General features: G+C 41.0%; 1 protein-coding gene across 1 annotated transcript in view; it reads left to right on the top strand.

Moving 5' to 3' along the window:
- CHCHD6 (coiled-coil-helix-coiled-coil-helix domain containing 6) overlaps positions 1 to 16,490 on the top strand; it is a 107,357-nt gene that overhangs the window by 46,943 nt on the left and 43,924 nt on the right. Inside the window, exon 6 of the mRNA XM_031056330.1 lies at positions 8,171 to 8,241. Coding sequence (XP_030912190.1) covers positions 8,171 to 8,241 — 71 coding nt within the window. The remainder of the gene's footprint in view (positions 1 to 8,170; positions 8,242 to 16,490) is intronic.

The raw sequence follows: 16,490 nt of genomic DNA, 5'->3' as shown, positions 1-16,490 counted from the left end.
TCTGTGTCATTAACCGTGTACAGTGACCTGTGAAGTCCTAGCAGTCTTTTTGGCTGTAATCATTAAACCTATCTCTCCTAGGATAAAATGGGAAGAGAGCCTGCAAGCACAGTGAGAGAACCTTGACTGAAAATACAAATATCTTCAGAAAATGCTCTGGGAGTAATAGTAATAAAGAAAAAGTACAGTGGCAAAATAAATTGCTGCTGATACAATTTTTCTTCCTCTCTCAAGTTTGCCTCTAGTATGGCAGATTTTCTCCCTTCGATAAATAAATGCAAAGATGGGAATTGCTGCCAAAAACTGTCACATTTCTGGAACTTTCAGCCCCTGATTATTCACATTAAGCCTCTCCCCCCACCCCCCAGTAGTACAGTATTCTGAATATGTACACCCACCATTCTGTCAGATCTGTGCAGTCTGTGTCTGGTTCATCTTCTGTGTCTTTGATGTGCTCCATAACGTAGGCAAAGAGAGGTCTGATAGTCTCTCTAAAAACCTGACAGTTTGTGTGACAATCTGTCCACGAATCCACAGGCTCCTTGTCAACCAAATGAGCCTTTGAATATCAGAGGTTTCAGAACAGCGCTTGCAGCATTGCATATGCACCAAGGGGAGAGTACAACAGGCTTCCTTGTAACCTGAGAGATGTCTGCCTTTTCCTTAATCATTCCAGGGACATCTCATCATTGCTTGTTGGCTGGTTCTCAGCCCCGCACATGTCGGGGTTATTTAGCAAAGCTTGATTTACTTGGAACTGCACGTGGAGAATAATTTGTAGTTGGGAGTAGAGGAAAAACCCTGGGAGGGGGTGGAACTTCCAGGCTTCAGCTTACTTCTGTTTTTCAGCGTTTTTTTGTTTGTTTCTTATAGTGACTCTCTTCCCTGCAGTTCCTTTACCCATGCAAGTGTATGGATGTGATACATTTTCTTCAGTATTCTCCAGTTCTCTTGTGCTTCCTGTTGCCTTGGGTTCCTCTATTCTGCCTTTCTCTGGGAACCCAGTGTACTGCATTCCTTAGCTACCTGTTGTGTAAAAGGATGGGGTCATGAATTTAACTCAGCTTTTTTTTTTTCAGTTGGGACAGGAGCTGTTAACTGGGTCAGCTGCTGCAGTTTATAAATGGGACTTAGGGATATTCTCGGCAGAGAGATGGAACTTTTAGCTGCAGCATGACTGTCCGAGGTGGTGGGAGTTTTGTTGGAGGCTCTGTCAAATACCAGCTTTGGCATGATGGCATTAAATCTTAGCTAAAATGTTCCTTCCTTCCTTTCTTCCTTCCCAAAATAAGCTCCTGTGACAGGCGTGACAGGGGAATGTGCTTCGTATCTTTTTTATTGTATGACAAGTATTTGATGGCTGCCAGTTTTGTTTGATGGAGTTTTTTTCCCCCTCTTTATTCCCCCTTGAAAGTGCTGGTCAGCCTTTGAGTGAAACTTCTGCCTGCATTTCTTAGAACTCTTGATATTCTGGCAATTTCCTTCTTTTTTCTGTTTCCCTTGGCATCGATTTCTCTGCGTTCCTGTCACTCTCTCATGGACAATGCTCAGTTGTTTGAGGCAGCATCCTGTGATCTCGGAGCTCATCCTGATTGTGTGGTGGAGCTGCTGGTAGGACCCTGCAGGATGAGTTGTGCAGCTGCCCAGCTCAGGTGCTGGATTTGGCAGGGGTGCTGTGCCCTCAGTGCCATGGGCACCACGTTATCTGTGCAGGTCAGGCATGTGCAGGACTCCTCTGAAGCAGATGCTGAAAACTCTTGATGTTTAATCGATGCCTGGGAAGCCTGTTTACCTGCACTTGTCAGGTGTAATTGATTCGGGCATTTACTGTGAATTCCTCACCTTAGCTAAACTTCCAGCTGGGAGGAGAACAGGGTGATACTCCCCTGCAGCAGTGCTGGCATTAATCTGGGCCTTTCACAATGCTGTTGCTGTCCTTTCCAGAAAGCCTGAGTTACCTGCTGGAATTTTATGGCCTTTCTCTTTGAAGCTGCTTTTACTTTCCAGAGTTTGTTTAAAGAATTGGCAGTGCTTTGTTTGTAGTCTTTCAGAAGGGTGTGCTTTAAAGCAACCTCATATAAACAGAGTGTTTCTCTTTTCTCCTTCTTCCCCTTTTAATTGCTTCTGTAGCAATAATTTCTTTTTTGCTGGTTGCCTTTCTGACTTGAAATAACATAAGGCTTTTCTGCCTGCTTCCAGTGAGGCACTTGAAGCTTTTGGAAGTCCCTAAAACCATTTTCCTGTTGGGTAACTGTTTTTAATTAGACTCTTCCCAGGGTACCTTCACAGACAGTCTGACTCTGGTGTGGGATCACAGCCTGGGTCTGCAAACCCATTTTCACTCGGATGGAGTATCTCGGTGTGGGACCCTGGTTCTGGGAAGTCCTGGGATGCATATTTTTATTTGAGTCACCATGTGCTTTAGGGGCTGTAGCTTACCCTTTTTGTACCTAGTTATCCTGTGTTATCCACAAGGTAAACCCAGCCATGTTCCTACTCCCCAGCTCTGCCTCCCTCAAGCTTTGTGGAGATACAAAGTGTTCTGTGGGATTTTATCTGTGAGAAGCTTTCTAGATATGCTGCAGAATTAATATTTTGCTTTCAACTCAGGATAATATTGCAGACATGAGAAAATCTGTTCAAAGAGGAATGTACTTCTGCTCCTGACTAGTTTAACTTGCCTGTGTTCTTACTATGGACACTACTCTCTTTATGCTTTCTCTGAATCTTAATCCAAAATTTATGATCTCACAGCTTATTGCCGAAGGAAAGAATAGAATGGAACAAATTCAATGCTCTCATTTCATTATTGGTCTCAGCGGGAGGAATGGATGAACCCACACATGAACAGCAAACAACAGAGCTGTGTTTAGAAGTTGGCTTTGGCTGAAAAAAGTCTCTTTTTTTTTCATATCAGCAAGCTGTTTGTAGTTCCTTGCATCTTTTCTCTGTTACCTTTTAAGAAAAAAAGCATATGAATTTTCAAAAAAGCAGTTTAACCCTTAACTTCTATGCTCTAGTGATATGCTCTATAGGCATGTTTATCTTCCTTGTTAATTGGCTTTTATTTTCATGTGCATTTGATGGGAAGGAGGAAATGTGAATGAGCTAACTGCTTGCTGATACCAGCAAATGGGCTGAGCAGAAACACCAGAGGAGTGAGCTCAGGAGGTGAAGAGATTGTTTCTTGCAGCATATTCTGAAATTCCCAAACTCCCTGTTTTGGACCAAAGCTTATAGCAGAGATTGATTGTGTGGGTTGATTTTAACACATCCACAGGGTCATCCAGTGAACAGATTGGTTTGGCTCATCTGCCTCTGTACTTGAGGGAGGGATGCAGGTACATGGGGTAATTTTTCAAATCTGTTAGGAGCCGTTTGTGTGAAACTTCTGAGTGGTGAGAATGAACAGCCTGATCTACAGTGTGTGTGAAGCAGTGACCTGCTGAGGTGTGGGGAACCTGGGTGCACCTTTGCTGCCCTGAGGCACTGCTGGCAGCAGAGCTGGCTCCCAAAGCTGGCACTGACCCATGTTTCTCTGCAGCTTCCATGGCAGCAGCTGCATCCAGGGCATGTGTGTGCTGCCTGTCCCCAGGAGTGTGCAGGCAGGCCACAGTTGTGCTGCTCCTCAGGATGGTGTAAGGTCTTATTTCTGGCTTCAGAAGCAGCTGGAAGCAGGAATTTGAATGTCTTCCAGCTGACATTTAATATATAAGAAGTAATCTTTGCTTTCCTTACCTGTTTCTCTCAGAAATTTGTGGTGCCCTTATGGGGCACACCATGTATTGCCCCGCTCACAGCACTGCCTCTTGTGCTCCTTTGGGTTTGAGAGGGGCTTGCAAAGGGCATTTTGCTGCAGGCTGGTGAGTGTGGATGTCAGGAGAAGGGATGGAAGCAGCACGTCTGTCAGGTGCGAGGCAGATTGCACCATCCAATCTCCGGCTGTCGTCTGCGGCATTTGTCAGGGCCTCCGCTGCCCTGCTCCCTTTCATCACAGCTATCACTGGCATTCATCTAGGCTGGCAGCATTTCAACAGCTGTTAATCCTCTTTGTATCTCTAAACACTGTGACCACTGACAAGCTTCTGTACTCTGAGGTGTCAAAATATCTTAGGATATCTCTGGTGATGGTGGTTGGGTTTGTTGGTTTTAAATCAAGACACCTTCTAATCTATTGACCCAAACTGAAATGGATGAAGAAATCTTTGTCCCAGTGTCAGGTTTTTAATGCTGCTGCTTGTTGTTCACAAATAATTTCACGTGAAATCTGATTAATTTTGATTTCCTCATGCTTGTTTTGATCAGTTTTCTGTTTTACATGTTACTGCAAGTAGCACATGTTTCACTGAAGTTGTAAGGAATGTGGTTTAATGTCAGTGTGAGAATGAGCTGGCAGGATTTTCTCTTTATGTTTCAATTACTTTCCCTCCTGAAATAACCCTGAGAACTCAGTCTTCTGCTATTATGTTTTCTTGCTTTCTTTGCTATATGTTCTGGAAAGGGCCTGGGCAGTGTGGTGAGGTGTAGTAGTGAGTGTTGGAGTTTCTCTGCATGTTTGCAGCCAAGGAGGAATGCTGAATTAAAATTACTCCAAATTTAGCTCCAAGTTTTAAAATTGATTCCCTTTGGAAGGGAATTTTTAGCACAAGGGTGTTTTGGAAGAGTGGAGAGCAAGGGTATAGCAGCAAATCTGTTGTAGAAAAACACCAGGGTAATGGAAAGTGTTTCTGTTGCACTTTAGGCTCTGGTTATGTATTTTTACGACTTCTTGGTGTTTTTATTATTTGCTACGAACCATCATTTAATAGCAGGGAAAAATCTTTCAAACTAACATTTCTTTGCTTAGTTTGTTTGTCTTCTCTGGAGAGCTCTCTCCCCATATGACAAAGCTGTGATGTTCTGAAGTTGACTCCCCTAAGGCTCAGCTTTATTGAGAGAACTGAAACATTTTAGGTGGTTCATTCATTCTTTCTGTGTCTTTTGTTATTTGAGCCCTTATGGTGTCCTTTGGTCATGTTTTTAAACTTATATCTGCAACTAAGACTGCCAGGAGCTTTATTTAATAATAGTTGAGGTCTCATGTTCAACTTTTTCTTTGTGAGCTGCCATTTTATCTCAAGCATCAAATAATGTGAAAGTAAATTAAAAGCAGCGTTCATGTCTTGTAATTTCGTGTGGAATGTTCTCTCTTTTACTGTACCACTGAATATCGTTTTATGAAGATAAAGGACTTCACTAAGACTACAGGCAGCTCAGACTTTGTTTCAAGTGCAAATACCACACCTTGATCCTGCTGAATAGCCCTTGTGAGCTGGTGACCCTGCTGAAGCTGGGGGAAGTGCTCAGGTGGTTCCTGGCTTAGCTCCTCGTTTGCGGCTATGTTATAAAGCCCTCAAAAGTTCTAGGCCACTGGAACGTTCTCTCCTGCCATAGCATGGTGGGTAAACTGCTGAAAATGAAGCAGATCTTGTGTTTGAAGTAGTATAGATGAGAATACTTGCGAAATTATTCTCTATTAGTAGAAGCCCCAGATCACAGAACCTGCTGTGTCTATGCCCATGCTGAAAGGCCCTTCTCTTGCCCATTTAGCCCATTTGTTGCTCATTTAATGTTTAGGACAAAAGGGGAATGTCACTTCCCAAAGTTGGAAAGGGTCTAAAGGCCAAAGAAAATGTATTTTAAAAATCTGCTTGTTGAGCAAACTCAAATTTAAATTGTAGCCCCCTGTTTTTATTACTTGAGGAAGCGTTTAAAGGTACTGACTCATAGCATTAGAAATATTGTTTTATTGGGTTTTAAGTTTTTGGAGGGGAGAGGTCTCAATCAAAAGCGATAGGCCCAGTTGGATCACAGGGAAAGATATTTCCTTTTCATTTTTAAAACTCAGCAGCTTTATTTGCAGATTGAAGGTGTTCTCTGTCCCTCCTCAATCTTTGCATGATGCCTGGTGGTTGCTTTGAGACCAAGCCTTTCCTCCTTCCCCTCACTGAGATTCTTGCCTCTGTTCAGGCTCTCACTTGCCTGCTTTTAACAGCTTCAGAATTCAGAACTAAAGCCTGGGTTCCTTTCCCAGCTATTTTTGTCCGTGTCCATAGCTGATGTTGTTGAAGATAAGCCTGACCCAAGTGCTGGGCAGTTGAACTTTAATAAAGTTGGTAAGGTTGTGCCACAACCACTTTAATCAACAGCACATCCAGCAAATGATTCTGTTGGCTATTGTCACTTTCTTCAGGTGGGTTAAACACGACCTCATGCTGGGGCTCACGTACAACAGATTTGTTCCTGTTTTCCTCTCCTGCTGCTGTTTCACTGCAGAGTGCTGCAGGCTAATAGTGTCTGATGGGACCACTTCCTATTGCCTGAAAAGTGTTTAAATTTGCTACCTTGCTTTCTCTTTTTCCCACTTTCTCTCATTCTGATCTCTCAGATCCAGTCCCTTTGAGAAATCAGACAGTATGAAATATGAAAATTGCTTGGGTAGTAATTGGAGAAATGGTGAGACCTTTGAAGCCCAATGGAGATAACGCTTACATCTACTTATTCACATTATTTAATTTTTAATGGCAAATTTAATTAATGAAGCACAGGTCTTGTGGTTTCATGTGTGAATAAGTACCAGCAGGGAGCTGTAAGTCATGAGGTCTGTTTACAGGCCAGAGAAAAAGGCACCATTAAAAGCTGAACTTTTCAATATAGGAAGGAGAAAAATGAATTTAATAGCATTGAAGTTTGACCACTCTTTAATAAGTAAGTAAACAAAAACATTAATGATAATTTGCTGGTAAAATGCATTTTGAAGTGGTTAGTCCTTTGTGATTCCTCAGTTTAAATCTGTCTCCTAGGTCAAAGTTTGAAAAGTAAAATCTGTTTTGTGTTTCTTTTGGTATGTAACATAAATTCAGACACTAAAGATAAAATGCTTAAAAATACCTTGAAGCCCAGGTTCTGAAAACCTTTATAAACCTTTCAATTAGCTGAGCTTCACACAACTTCAGAGATACAAGCAGCTGTTATCCCTCACTTGCAGATGGAAAATGGTGATTTGCCCAAGATTGCACAAGTGGCAGAACCACTAATAGAACTTGAGTTATATCTGTCCTTTCCTTTTTCCAACCACTGAACAGTATGTGTTGGCTCATCATGCGCAGGACCAGCTGCATTTATGGGAAAATAAATGAAGAAGGGCAAGAATAGTATTCTATATAAAATGACCAAATTTGGGGAGAGACGAGATAGCAGCTCGAACTGGCCCTAAATGAATAGCTGTCCTTGCTTTCAATACCATTTTGTCACTTTTTTTTGATTGATTATTGCATATTTTCTGCTTGTGCCTTTTCAGAGTAAGAGCCTTGCAGATGAGCTTTGCACAAGGCGGTTGCCAGTGGAGTCCAGAGGCTTTGCCTAAAGAGGCTTTATCAGCAGCTTGGTGACACAAGACCTGTAGTGCACTCACTGGGGGAGTGCAGCCCTTCCCTCCTGCTGATTGTGCCTGGGAGGCTCCTCAGTGCAGCCCAGAGGAGGAATTCATCCTCCACATTCAGTGACTAAGCAGTTGTGAGCTAAAACTATTTCTGTGCAAGTTCAGGAGAATTTAATGCAAACCTCTTAAGCCCTGCAGCAAGACACTCAAGCCTCTGTTTGGCAGCGCCTTAACTGAGACCTGATACACCTCCCTATGTTGGTAGAAAGGAAACAGGCTGCATAATTTTCTTTTAAAGAATAAGTAACATAAGTAGAAGCACTGAAATGTAAAATGGATTTTCCAGTGCTAGCAGCCAATTTTGATACTTGCATGTCAGTAACTTACAAGATCCTTCACAGCAATTAATGAAAGAAGAGAACAAAACATAACCGAACTCAAAATAGCTCTGTGCTGGAAACACCTTGTTTTTGTGGTTACATGGAATAACCAAAGCTCATGGTTGGTTGGTAGTGTCCTTTTCCCCCTTTTTCCTTTCACAAAAGTGAGCCTTGGAATGAGGCATGTGTTGTGGCCTTGATGCATTTTGTTGAAAATAAAATCAACTCCTAAATATTTCTGGCATTCTTTGAACTGAATATTCTGTTTGTTGTTGGAAATTGTTATTAATTATAGAAGATGACTTTGTGACAAGATAAGATCTGAGATGCTTTTAATTTTTAGAGCTGAGCATTCTATTCTTTGTTTCAGAATGCAGAGATCTACAAGATGACGTCCGAGCAGTATCAGGAGGCAGCCACCAAGGCAGAGGAACGGATAAAGTGAGGAGCCATTTTTGTTCTTTTCAGCCCTTCCAGTTGCATTCCATAACATTTTGTGTGTAGCTTCTGGATGTTCCTGTAAACTGAGTGTGAAGTTACCTCCTGTCAGGTACTGAGGTGGGGGCTGAGGAAGTGCAAGCTGGCATCTTCTCTTTCTGTGCTGTGCTTGCAGAGTTTAGTATAAAGTTGATAGATCTTGCAAGGAAGGATGAGGGAGAGGAGAGGGACTTTAAAAATTAATATTAAATAGGAATATTTACTAGGGTTTTCAAAATAGCAATGGAACATGTTTAATCTGTTCTAACTTTGACCCGTTGTACTTAACCTCCACACTGTAGCATTGGGCTGTGCATGGGGGTAGGAAGAATGGCACCACTTCTAAAGTTTTCATTGTCCAGGGGGAAAAAAAGATAAACAGTCTAAATGTCATCCCTGTAAGTTTCAAATTAGAGTTGTAATTTTCATGAATGCTTTCTTAGAATGGGTGCAATGATTTTTCTGGTCTTTTTTATTTGCCTTAGCACAATAAGTGGACCTTTAATGTTGCCTTTTCACTGTGAGCATATATAGTGTTTAAATTATATTTGTATTTGTCAGTAGCATTATATAACTTATTGTTCCACATGCACTAACAGCTGCCCAAGAAAAAATATTTTCTATAATTCTTAAATATTAATGAGGCTAAAGCAATTACGCTGTCAAGAGCAGCACTCGAATCTCAGTTGGGTAAACAGTTGGCCAACATGCAATAAACTGGAGTAGCAGCATATGTAGTCCGGTTGGGTCCAATCCAGACTCTACAATACTTAATTGCATAAATAGATAATATAGTAGTGATGAATATATTAGTGGGGTGTGCAGTATATTGTGCTGTCTTTATTTAAAATTGTGTTTAACTGCCAAAGCATCACATAACCTGTTGTAATTTCACATTTTTGTTTGGACAGTCAAGCAATAAGTTGCTAAAGAAGCCAAAACAAGGCAGCTAACACATTGCTTGCATTTCCATCCTGTTTTCCATAGCAGAATTTTAAATTCTCTTTTAAAATAAAATTTAAAAATTCATAGGACATAACTTTCTTATAGTCTTTGATCAATGGAATCTTTTCTTAGTTTTGCTTCTGCAAATGTGTGATCAGTTGTTGTGAACTTGTGTAGTGGTGATTTATCCTTGTGACTTGGTAAAGGAAGTGATTGGGACCTGGGATTGTGTTCTTCACTTACTAGTACAGGCTGTAACTAACTTATTTTTTATAGGTAGTCTGAAGGTTGGTTCCTGATGTTTCAGTTTCCTTTGGTCTGTTCTGTTTCTTGTGGAAATGAAGACTGGTAATGTAGGAAACTCAGGAATGCAGCCATTTCTTGCGAAGGTTAGTGGCAGAGACCAACTCAGGAATGCAACCATTTCTTGCAAAGGTTAGTGGCAGAGACCAACACAAATGCTAATGAATTCTTTCTTTCAAGATTCAGAGAGTGCGCTTGTGGTCTCAAGGGTTTCTTCCCCTTTTCTTTGAGCCTTTATCATCTAACAGTCCCTGGCTTCTGGCCTTATTGTACAGTGCTCTTGAATTTGATGGCACTGTGAACTTGAGCCATTATTAAGGGACAGATTCCTTGAGCTGTCTTCTTTGCAGCAAAAAGAGACACTTGCCCTAATGTGAATTTTGTGTGAAAAAATAACATGGCTGGGGGTGTCTTGAAAAGGGACAAGATGAGTGGCATGAGTGAAACTGAGGGTGAAGTTGAATATCATGCATTCTAGTTCTTCACAATAGAAATTGCCAGCAGTAGCCAGGATTGCACTGAGCTGAGCTTTGGAGTTCATGATCTGGGACTGATAGTGCCCTTTGATAATTGTACATGCAGGAAGAATCATTGATTTCCCTCATCATCCTGCAGTGTGTCACTTCCATCAGCATGCAGTGACCCTTTTCAGATTGCTGCTTTGTGTACAGCACACTGTACAAACACTCCTGAAGTGTTCTTGTGCCTCCCACATGGGTCATGATAGGCTGGGACGGGGTCAGGGGAAGGTTCCTTCCTACACTGGCATCCTCAGTGCTCAGTTGGTAGGACTTGACGTCTGTGAGTTGTGAGGTTCTCTTGTTAGGCATCCTACATTCAAGTCTTTCTACAGCCTGTTTATTGAAATAGCCTACAATATCCTGTGACTTCACTGGAAGGAATAGTTTGTTTATCCTGTTTTGCACTTTTGTATTAGACATACAAGCCCAGTTGGTGCTAAGATAGGTTAGACTGATTTATGCAGATCTAGTTCTTTGGTTCACAGGAATAAACTGACTCTCCTGCAAAATTATGTGAAATGGAATATTAGCCAAAGGATGAATGAAGTACAGGTCTGCCTGTTTCCAGTGCTGGACTATGATATATCTCCTTAAGGAAAGGAAACCAGGAGTGGCACTTTCTCCAACTGTAGAGAGTCCATTTCCTTCACCATAGTGTCTTCTTCCTGAGCTTCTGTTATCCCTGTTACGCTGTGAAGACCTGCCCCTGGCACTTGTGCCTTGTGAGACCAGTCTGTATCTGTTCTCTGCCACTGTGTATCAGCAGAGCTGATGGAGGAAAAGGGAAATAGGGCTGGGGCTCTTTCCACAGTGAGTACCCTGCTTTTCAGAGTCCATGTCAAAGCAAAGAGAAGAAATATCTGAAACAAAACCCCACTGTTTTCTTGGCATTTAATGATTTTTGTAATTCTTTTATCAACACTTACAGCTCTGCACAAGTGGTCAAGCGTTCCATGGACTGTTTCCACTCCTTAGTGATTGTCAAGCATTGCAGGATTTAGGAATATTGTACACCTTTCCACCAGTGACCCTTCACAGCATGCCTGAGAGGTAGGCAAGTAAACCTTCCTGTCTCCCTTTGTATAAAAGCAGAAGTGAAGTACTTAGTGCTGAGCTTCATATTAAATCACTGACACAGTCATTAGCTCTTGGTTTCCACTTCAAGGCTTGATGCCTGCATGGCCTGACTTGTGCAATGGACTTTGTTCCTCATCTCTTCACCTGAAGCCAGCCTGCTCTCATCTCCACATACCTCCTATCAAAGTGTCTCCTCCTCCTTTTTTTCTGGGCTCTGTCCAACCTGTTTTATTTCCTCCCAGGAAAAAGATCCTAGCAACAAGATACCACTGAGCACAGCTTTCAGCACCTTAAGCAACTCGCCCTTGTTGCTTCCATGCTGTGGTGAATTGGACGGCTGCCATGGACATATTGTCTCAACTATGTTGTTATAATTGGTGCATTGTTATTTTTCTCTTTTGTTAACCAACAGAATTAAAGTCAGGGGACCTAGAACTTCCCCTGCCTTCTTTCCCTGTTTAGCAAACTGTGCACATCAGTAACCACCCACAAAGGAAGCAGCGTGTAAATAAAAAGCCAGTGCTCCCCACCCTTCCCTTCATTCCACATCCTTTTCTCAGTGTTCATAGAGCCATGACTCAGACTGGGTTTAGAGAAGACAACTTGCTAATCCCCTCCCTGCTACAGAGAATAAAATGGCATTTCATTCCAAGCTGTATTAATGCACTCGCTCCAGGGATAAAGCAGCACTCCCAAAAGGCAGTGGCCAAATTTTCTTTCTGTTGCGTTGTCTTTGTCTTCTTTTGAGTGTTACATTTAGATTAGCTTCTGAGGATTAAATGTTATTACAGTCCCTGAATCTGTTAAGGGGAAGGGAAAAAACATCAGTAAAGAGGTTATGGCTTAGTGCAGCACTCTAGATTTATCCTCAATATGCTGGTTTGGGGTTTGTTGGTTGTTTTTTTTTTTTTTGGTTTGGTTTTTTTTTAAGGTTTTTTTTTGTGATTTATTTTCTTTTGTGAAGGTTGTCTTATCACTTTTTAAAAAATTATTTATTTTTGTAGTTGTTACTTTTGGATGCAAGAATTGGCCTGGGTGGGGGTGTGACTCTAAAAGGTAAAGCTGCAGGAGTTAGGTGAGGGGATTAGGAGGCTGTTAAAAGATAACATTGTTCTGAAGCTGAGTTTCCCTCTGAAATCTCCCTATAGCTTTCAGAACTCTTTCTGAAGCTGCTTGCTGATGACTGTTGCTTTGCATGTGGTGCTGAGAGGACTGCGTATGCTATGTGCTGTTATCAAGGAGTGCATAAAGAATCTCAGTTGATCTTATCCTGATGGAGATCAGCTGTGAATCCAAGGCAGCTTTCCAATGGAGAAACTGCCAAAGAGATTTACTCCATGTAGGACCTACTATGTGAGAGTTTCATGTAATGGTCCTAAGATCTTTAAACTTAATGGACATGAGTATTTAAAGTGATTACATTAGAGAAACCAGCAAGTAGTGAGTATCCTCCTGGCTGAATGTGGAGTAGAAAACCACACTGACTCAGTGAGGGTGAGGGAAGAAAGGTCATAGATGGATTGTCTGCTGGCAACAGGGAATGTATGGCTTGCTTTCCTTGCTTTCAGTACTCATGGAAATAAAGGTTTTATTGAATTACACAAGATTTTATGAGGCTAATGGCCCCTCAGTTAGAATAGCAAGATTAACTGAAACCTAGAGAAACTACCTTTTTTTGTTTCTTTATGTAGATATGGAAAGTTTGTAAAATAGTTATGTGAGTTTATATTGAGTTTGTTAATCTTGAAGTCTACTATGAGGCCTTGGGTATTTCAACAGAGGACTGTGCCCAGGAGACAAGGTCTGAAACAGTTATTATATGGGCAGTTGTGAAGCCTAAGGAGAAGGGTAAAGACATCATAGTTTTCAAACTAAATTGCTCTGGGATTTCTCCTATCATTAGATTAGATAAATGATTAATTTAGTGTTGAAATTAAGAACCTCTCCAACAGGGATTTAAGAGTTTTCAGGAGTAAGAGATTGATTATTGCTGAAAGCTTATCCATAGCCTTACCTCAACATAGTCCTTTTGTGCCCTGCAATGATCATACTTTCACCAAAATTATTTGTCTTCATCCCAGTCCTGTTCTTCCCTTGGTGCTTGGTTTGTGCTAGCTGTTCCTTCTTCTGTCTACACTGAATCTGTTTCATAATCTTCAAATAAAGAAATGGGTTATTAGTCAAAGCTTTTCTGCTTCTCACTTTTATGAAGTTGCTCTTAGTAGGAAATTAAAATATTCTCTAAGAGATTATAATGTGTGAATTTCGTCAAATTTATTTCAGAAGAGGGCAAAAGTATATGGGTGAATTTTGACTTTGTGTCATTTTACCTGGTGTGCATTTTACTGGAAGAAAAAGTTTCTGGTCAGTAACAGTTCACACAGTTTTTCACTCATTACCTTAGGATATAAACATTTTCCTTATGAATTCTGGAAGGGCTATTGCTAACGAGCTGCTTGTACCAGTGCATTGATTTCCTAGCAACATATATTCCCCTACAGCTTTAGGAATATGGTATGTGGAAATAGAAGTTGAATATGTGCAGTGGATTTGCATAAATTTTCCAGTTGGGCCAGATTATTCTTTTTTTGAACCAAATTTTAAATCTTGAAAATTTATTAGATTGTGTGCTTTATCCAAGCTGTTGAATGTTCTTTCTGAAGTTCAGTTCTTGAGGATTACTAAGATGCTGCTTCTAAATAAGATTTTTGTTTTGCCCAGTTAGTAAAATGAGTAACATTCAATCTAATGTTCACAGTATTGTGTTTCCTCTCATGCGTGATGAGAGATGAGTCCAATGAACTGAGGTTGCAGTTCTGTTAGCTCTGAAAAACTGGTGTCTCTTCAAAACTGCAGGAGTGTTTCTTCACTGCTACATTGGTGGAACTTGGGCATTTATAAAATGAGATCTGAATAGCAAGGACTCAAATAGCAAAGGAAGAGGTGCCAAAAACTCCATGTAGTCTGTTAGGGATGTTTCTGTTGCTATCGATTTTTACAAGAAAAGCACTTGTTTTCTGTAGTAATGTTGCCTTTATAAAGCCCTTAGATCAGGGTTTGTTGGCAGGCCAAATCCAGATTGTTTTCAAAAGCATGGATATTTGTGCAGCTGTTAAAACAAACCTCAGTCATACTTTGTGCATCAGAGGACATGAAATATTTCAGTTCACAGCTCTTTATTGTGGAGAATACAGTGAAAATAAAAGCAGATCTCTGCCCTCATATTGGGAATTGCATATTCCAACATGGACCATGGTGAAAGCAAGGTTTTTCCAGATTTCATAGCATCTTATTCTGTATTTACAAATAATGGCAGATCCACACCAAAATTCAGAACTTTTTGTGCCCTTGGCCTTCCCCTCCCCTTGGCTTGATTTGGGAAAGGTGTAATGAATATTAATTAATGACCCAGCTTAGCCTATTCCTGCTGTGTTTTTCTGCCTGTCTTCAATGTGTATGTGGTGCAGTGTGCTGGTGGTAATGGTGTGAGGCTGATCTGTAAAGGACTGAGGTTAAAGTTGTCTGGGGAAGCTTTCCATAAAGAGTGGTGAATTAAAGATGTCAGAAGCAATAATGCCTGAGAAACCACTTGTTACCAGTGAATTAATGACTTGTTTGCTAATTAGCAGCCTGAGGCAAAGTTGAGGTAACACTCTAACAATCTGGTCATTAATTCAGTTGCAACTGATTTCAAGGGCAATGTTGCTATTTTGAGCAGTAATTGTATTCCTGACTCTGGATTATACACTCTGTGTCCTTGCTGTTGAGTCAGTCTCCTCCTGAAGTCTTGGAGGGACGGTAGAAGACACCAAAAGCAAGTCCCAGCTGGGGAAATTTCAGGAAATAGTTTGTTATATAGGTCAGAGCTTTTATATTTGTGTCTTCTGAGGAAATAAGGACTGTGGCAGGACTGCTGTGGACACCTTACATCCTGGTGATGCATCTGCACAGAGCAAGTTGGTGGTGTTTAATGCTGAACTGATGAGAGATTTAAGTCAATTTCTCCCTTATAGAAGAGAAAAACCATCTTTGCCATCAAATTGGGCTTCAATAACTTTATTTATTTATTTGTATGATTTTTGCATTTTTCTTGTTAGTCCTGGCAGTTGCATGTCTAGGACATATACTTACCATACCGACTGCAATTCAAATTAATTTGACCCAAAAAGCTGGTGTTTGGAAGGCAGGAGCACTTGTTCAGGGATTATTGTTCAGGGACTGTTGTTTACCTGGAGAGAGCTGGTCAGTGTTGTGCTGACTGTGAGGGCCACCAGCAGCACACTGGAGCAGCTTCAGGAGGCACCTGAAGATGCCTGGAGATGCTTCATGTGCTGTTCTCCAGACTTAGAACCATGTTATCTAAATAGTTTTCTATAAAGTTTTTTTTTCTATTTTCTGAGAACTTCTTGAGTTACAATATTCACTTAAAAACAGAAACAAACAAGCAAAAACCCCCCAACCTCCCCCCAAAAACGGACTTGTAAGACTTTTTGTGTGTGCTTGCTTGGAAAGCACCATTATTGATGTTCTCTGAGGGATGAGTAGCTGCTTAATGGGGATCTTTGCTGAGTCAGTGTTCAGAATTGCACAGCTTGGTAAAAGGGGGCACTGTGGTTTTGAAGTTTAGAGAATGTGGGCAGAAGCAAGGGAATTTTTTTAATAAGGTGAATGTTTAGCTTCAGATCCCACCTGAACTTTAACATTGGCAGCTTCAATCTCCTCTCTACATTTATTTTGGTATCTTTAGCAGGATGTGCCACTTTGTCAGTGCACAATATACTAATGGACTCATATTTTTGTCCATCCCTTTGTGTAATGTGAAGTAAACTATAGGAACCTAGTGCAGACCCAGTGGCATTTTGGAAAAGTGACTGCTGTTCAAATGGGTAGTCAGGGTTTTCTTTTAAAAGAAGAACATTTCATTTGCAGTGTGGCATTATTATAAGATCATCTCACATAGGAGACATTTACTGAACCTGCTGCCCCTCATGTCTTGTGGTTATATGAAATCAGCATATCACTTCTTCAGTTACCTTCTTTAGAAGACTTTTGAGGAAGGTATTTATTAGACCAACAGTTTCCCAACTAATTCCCAGACATTATAGCACTGTCACAACCCATATATTCTTAGGGCTTGTGCTGCGTATCTTCTACAGACTGCATGCCTTCCCTTCCTGACCTGAAATCTTAAACAGTTTTTAGATGATGTTTTTTATCTGAAGAAAGAAAATCCCTATTCGGGTCACTTGTTGGGCTGTGTGTTGTTTTCAGATTCAGTTATTGCTTGCTATATTGCTTTTCTGCCTTGTGGGAGCTGAGCCAGCTTCCTTTCTGATTCAGAGAACTCCTTCCAGCAACAAGATTCTG

This window comes from Geospiza fortis, unplaced genomic scaffold (genome assembly GCF_000277835.1).
Source record: "Geospiza fortis unplaced genomic scaffold, GeoFor_1.0 scaffold70, whole genome shotgun sequence".
NCBI lineage: Eukaryota > Metazoa > Chordata > Aves > Passeriformes > Thraupidae > Geospiza > Geospiza fortis.
This window is presented reverse-complemented; position numbering and strand designations above follow the sequence as displayed.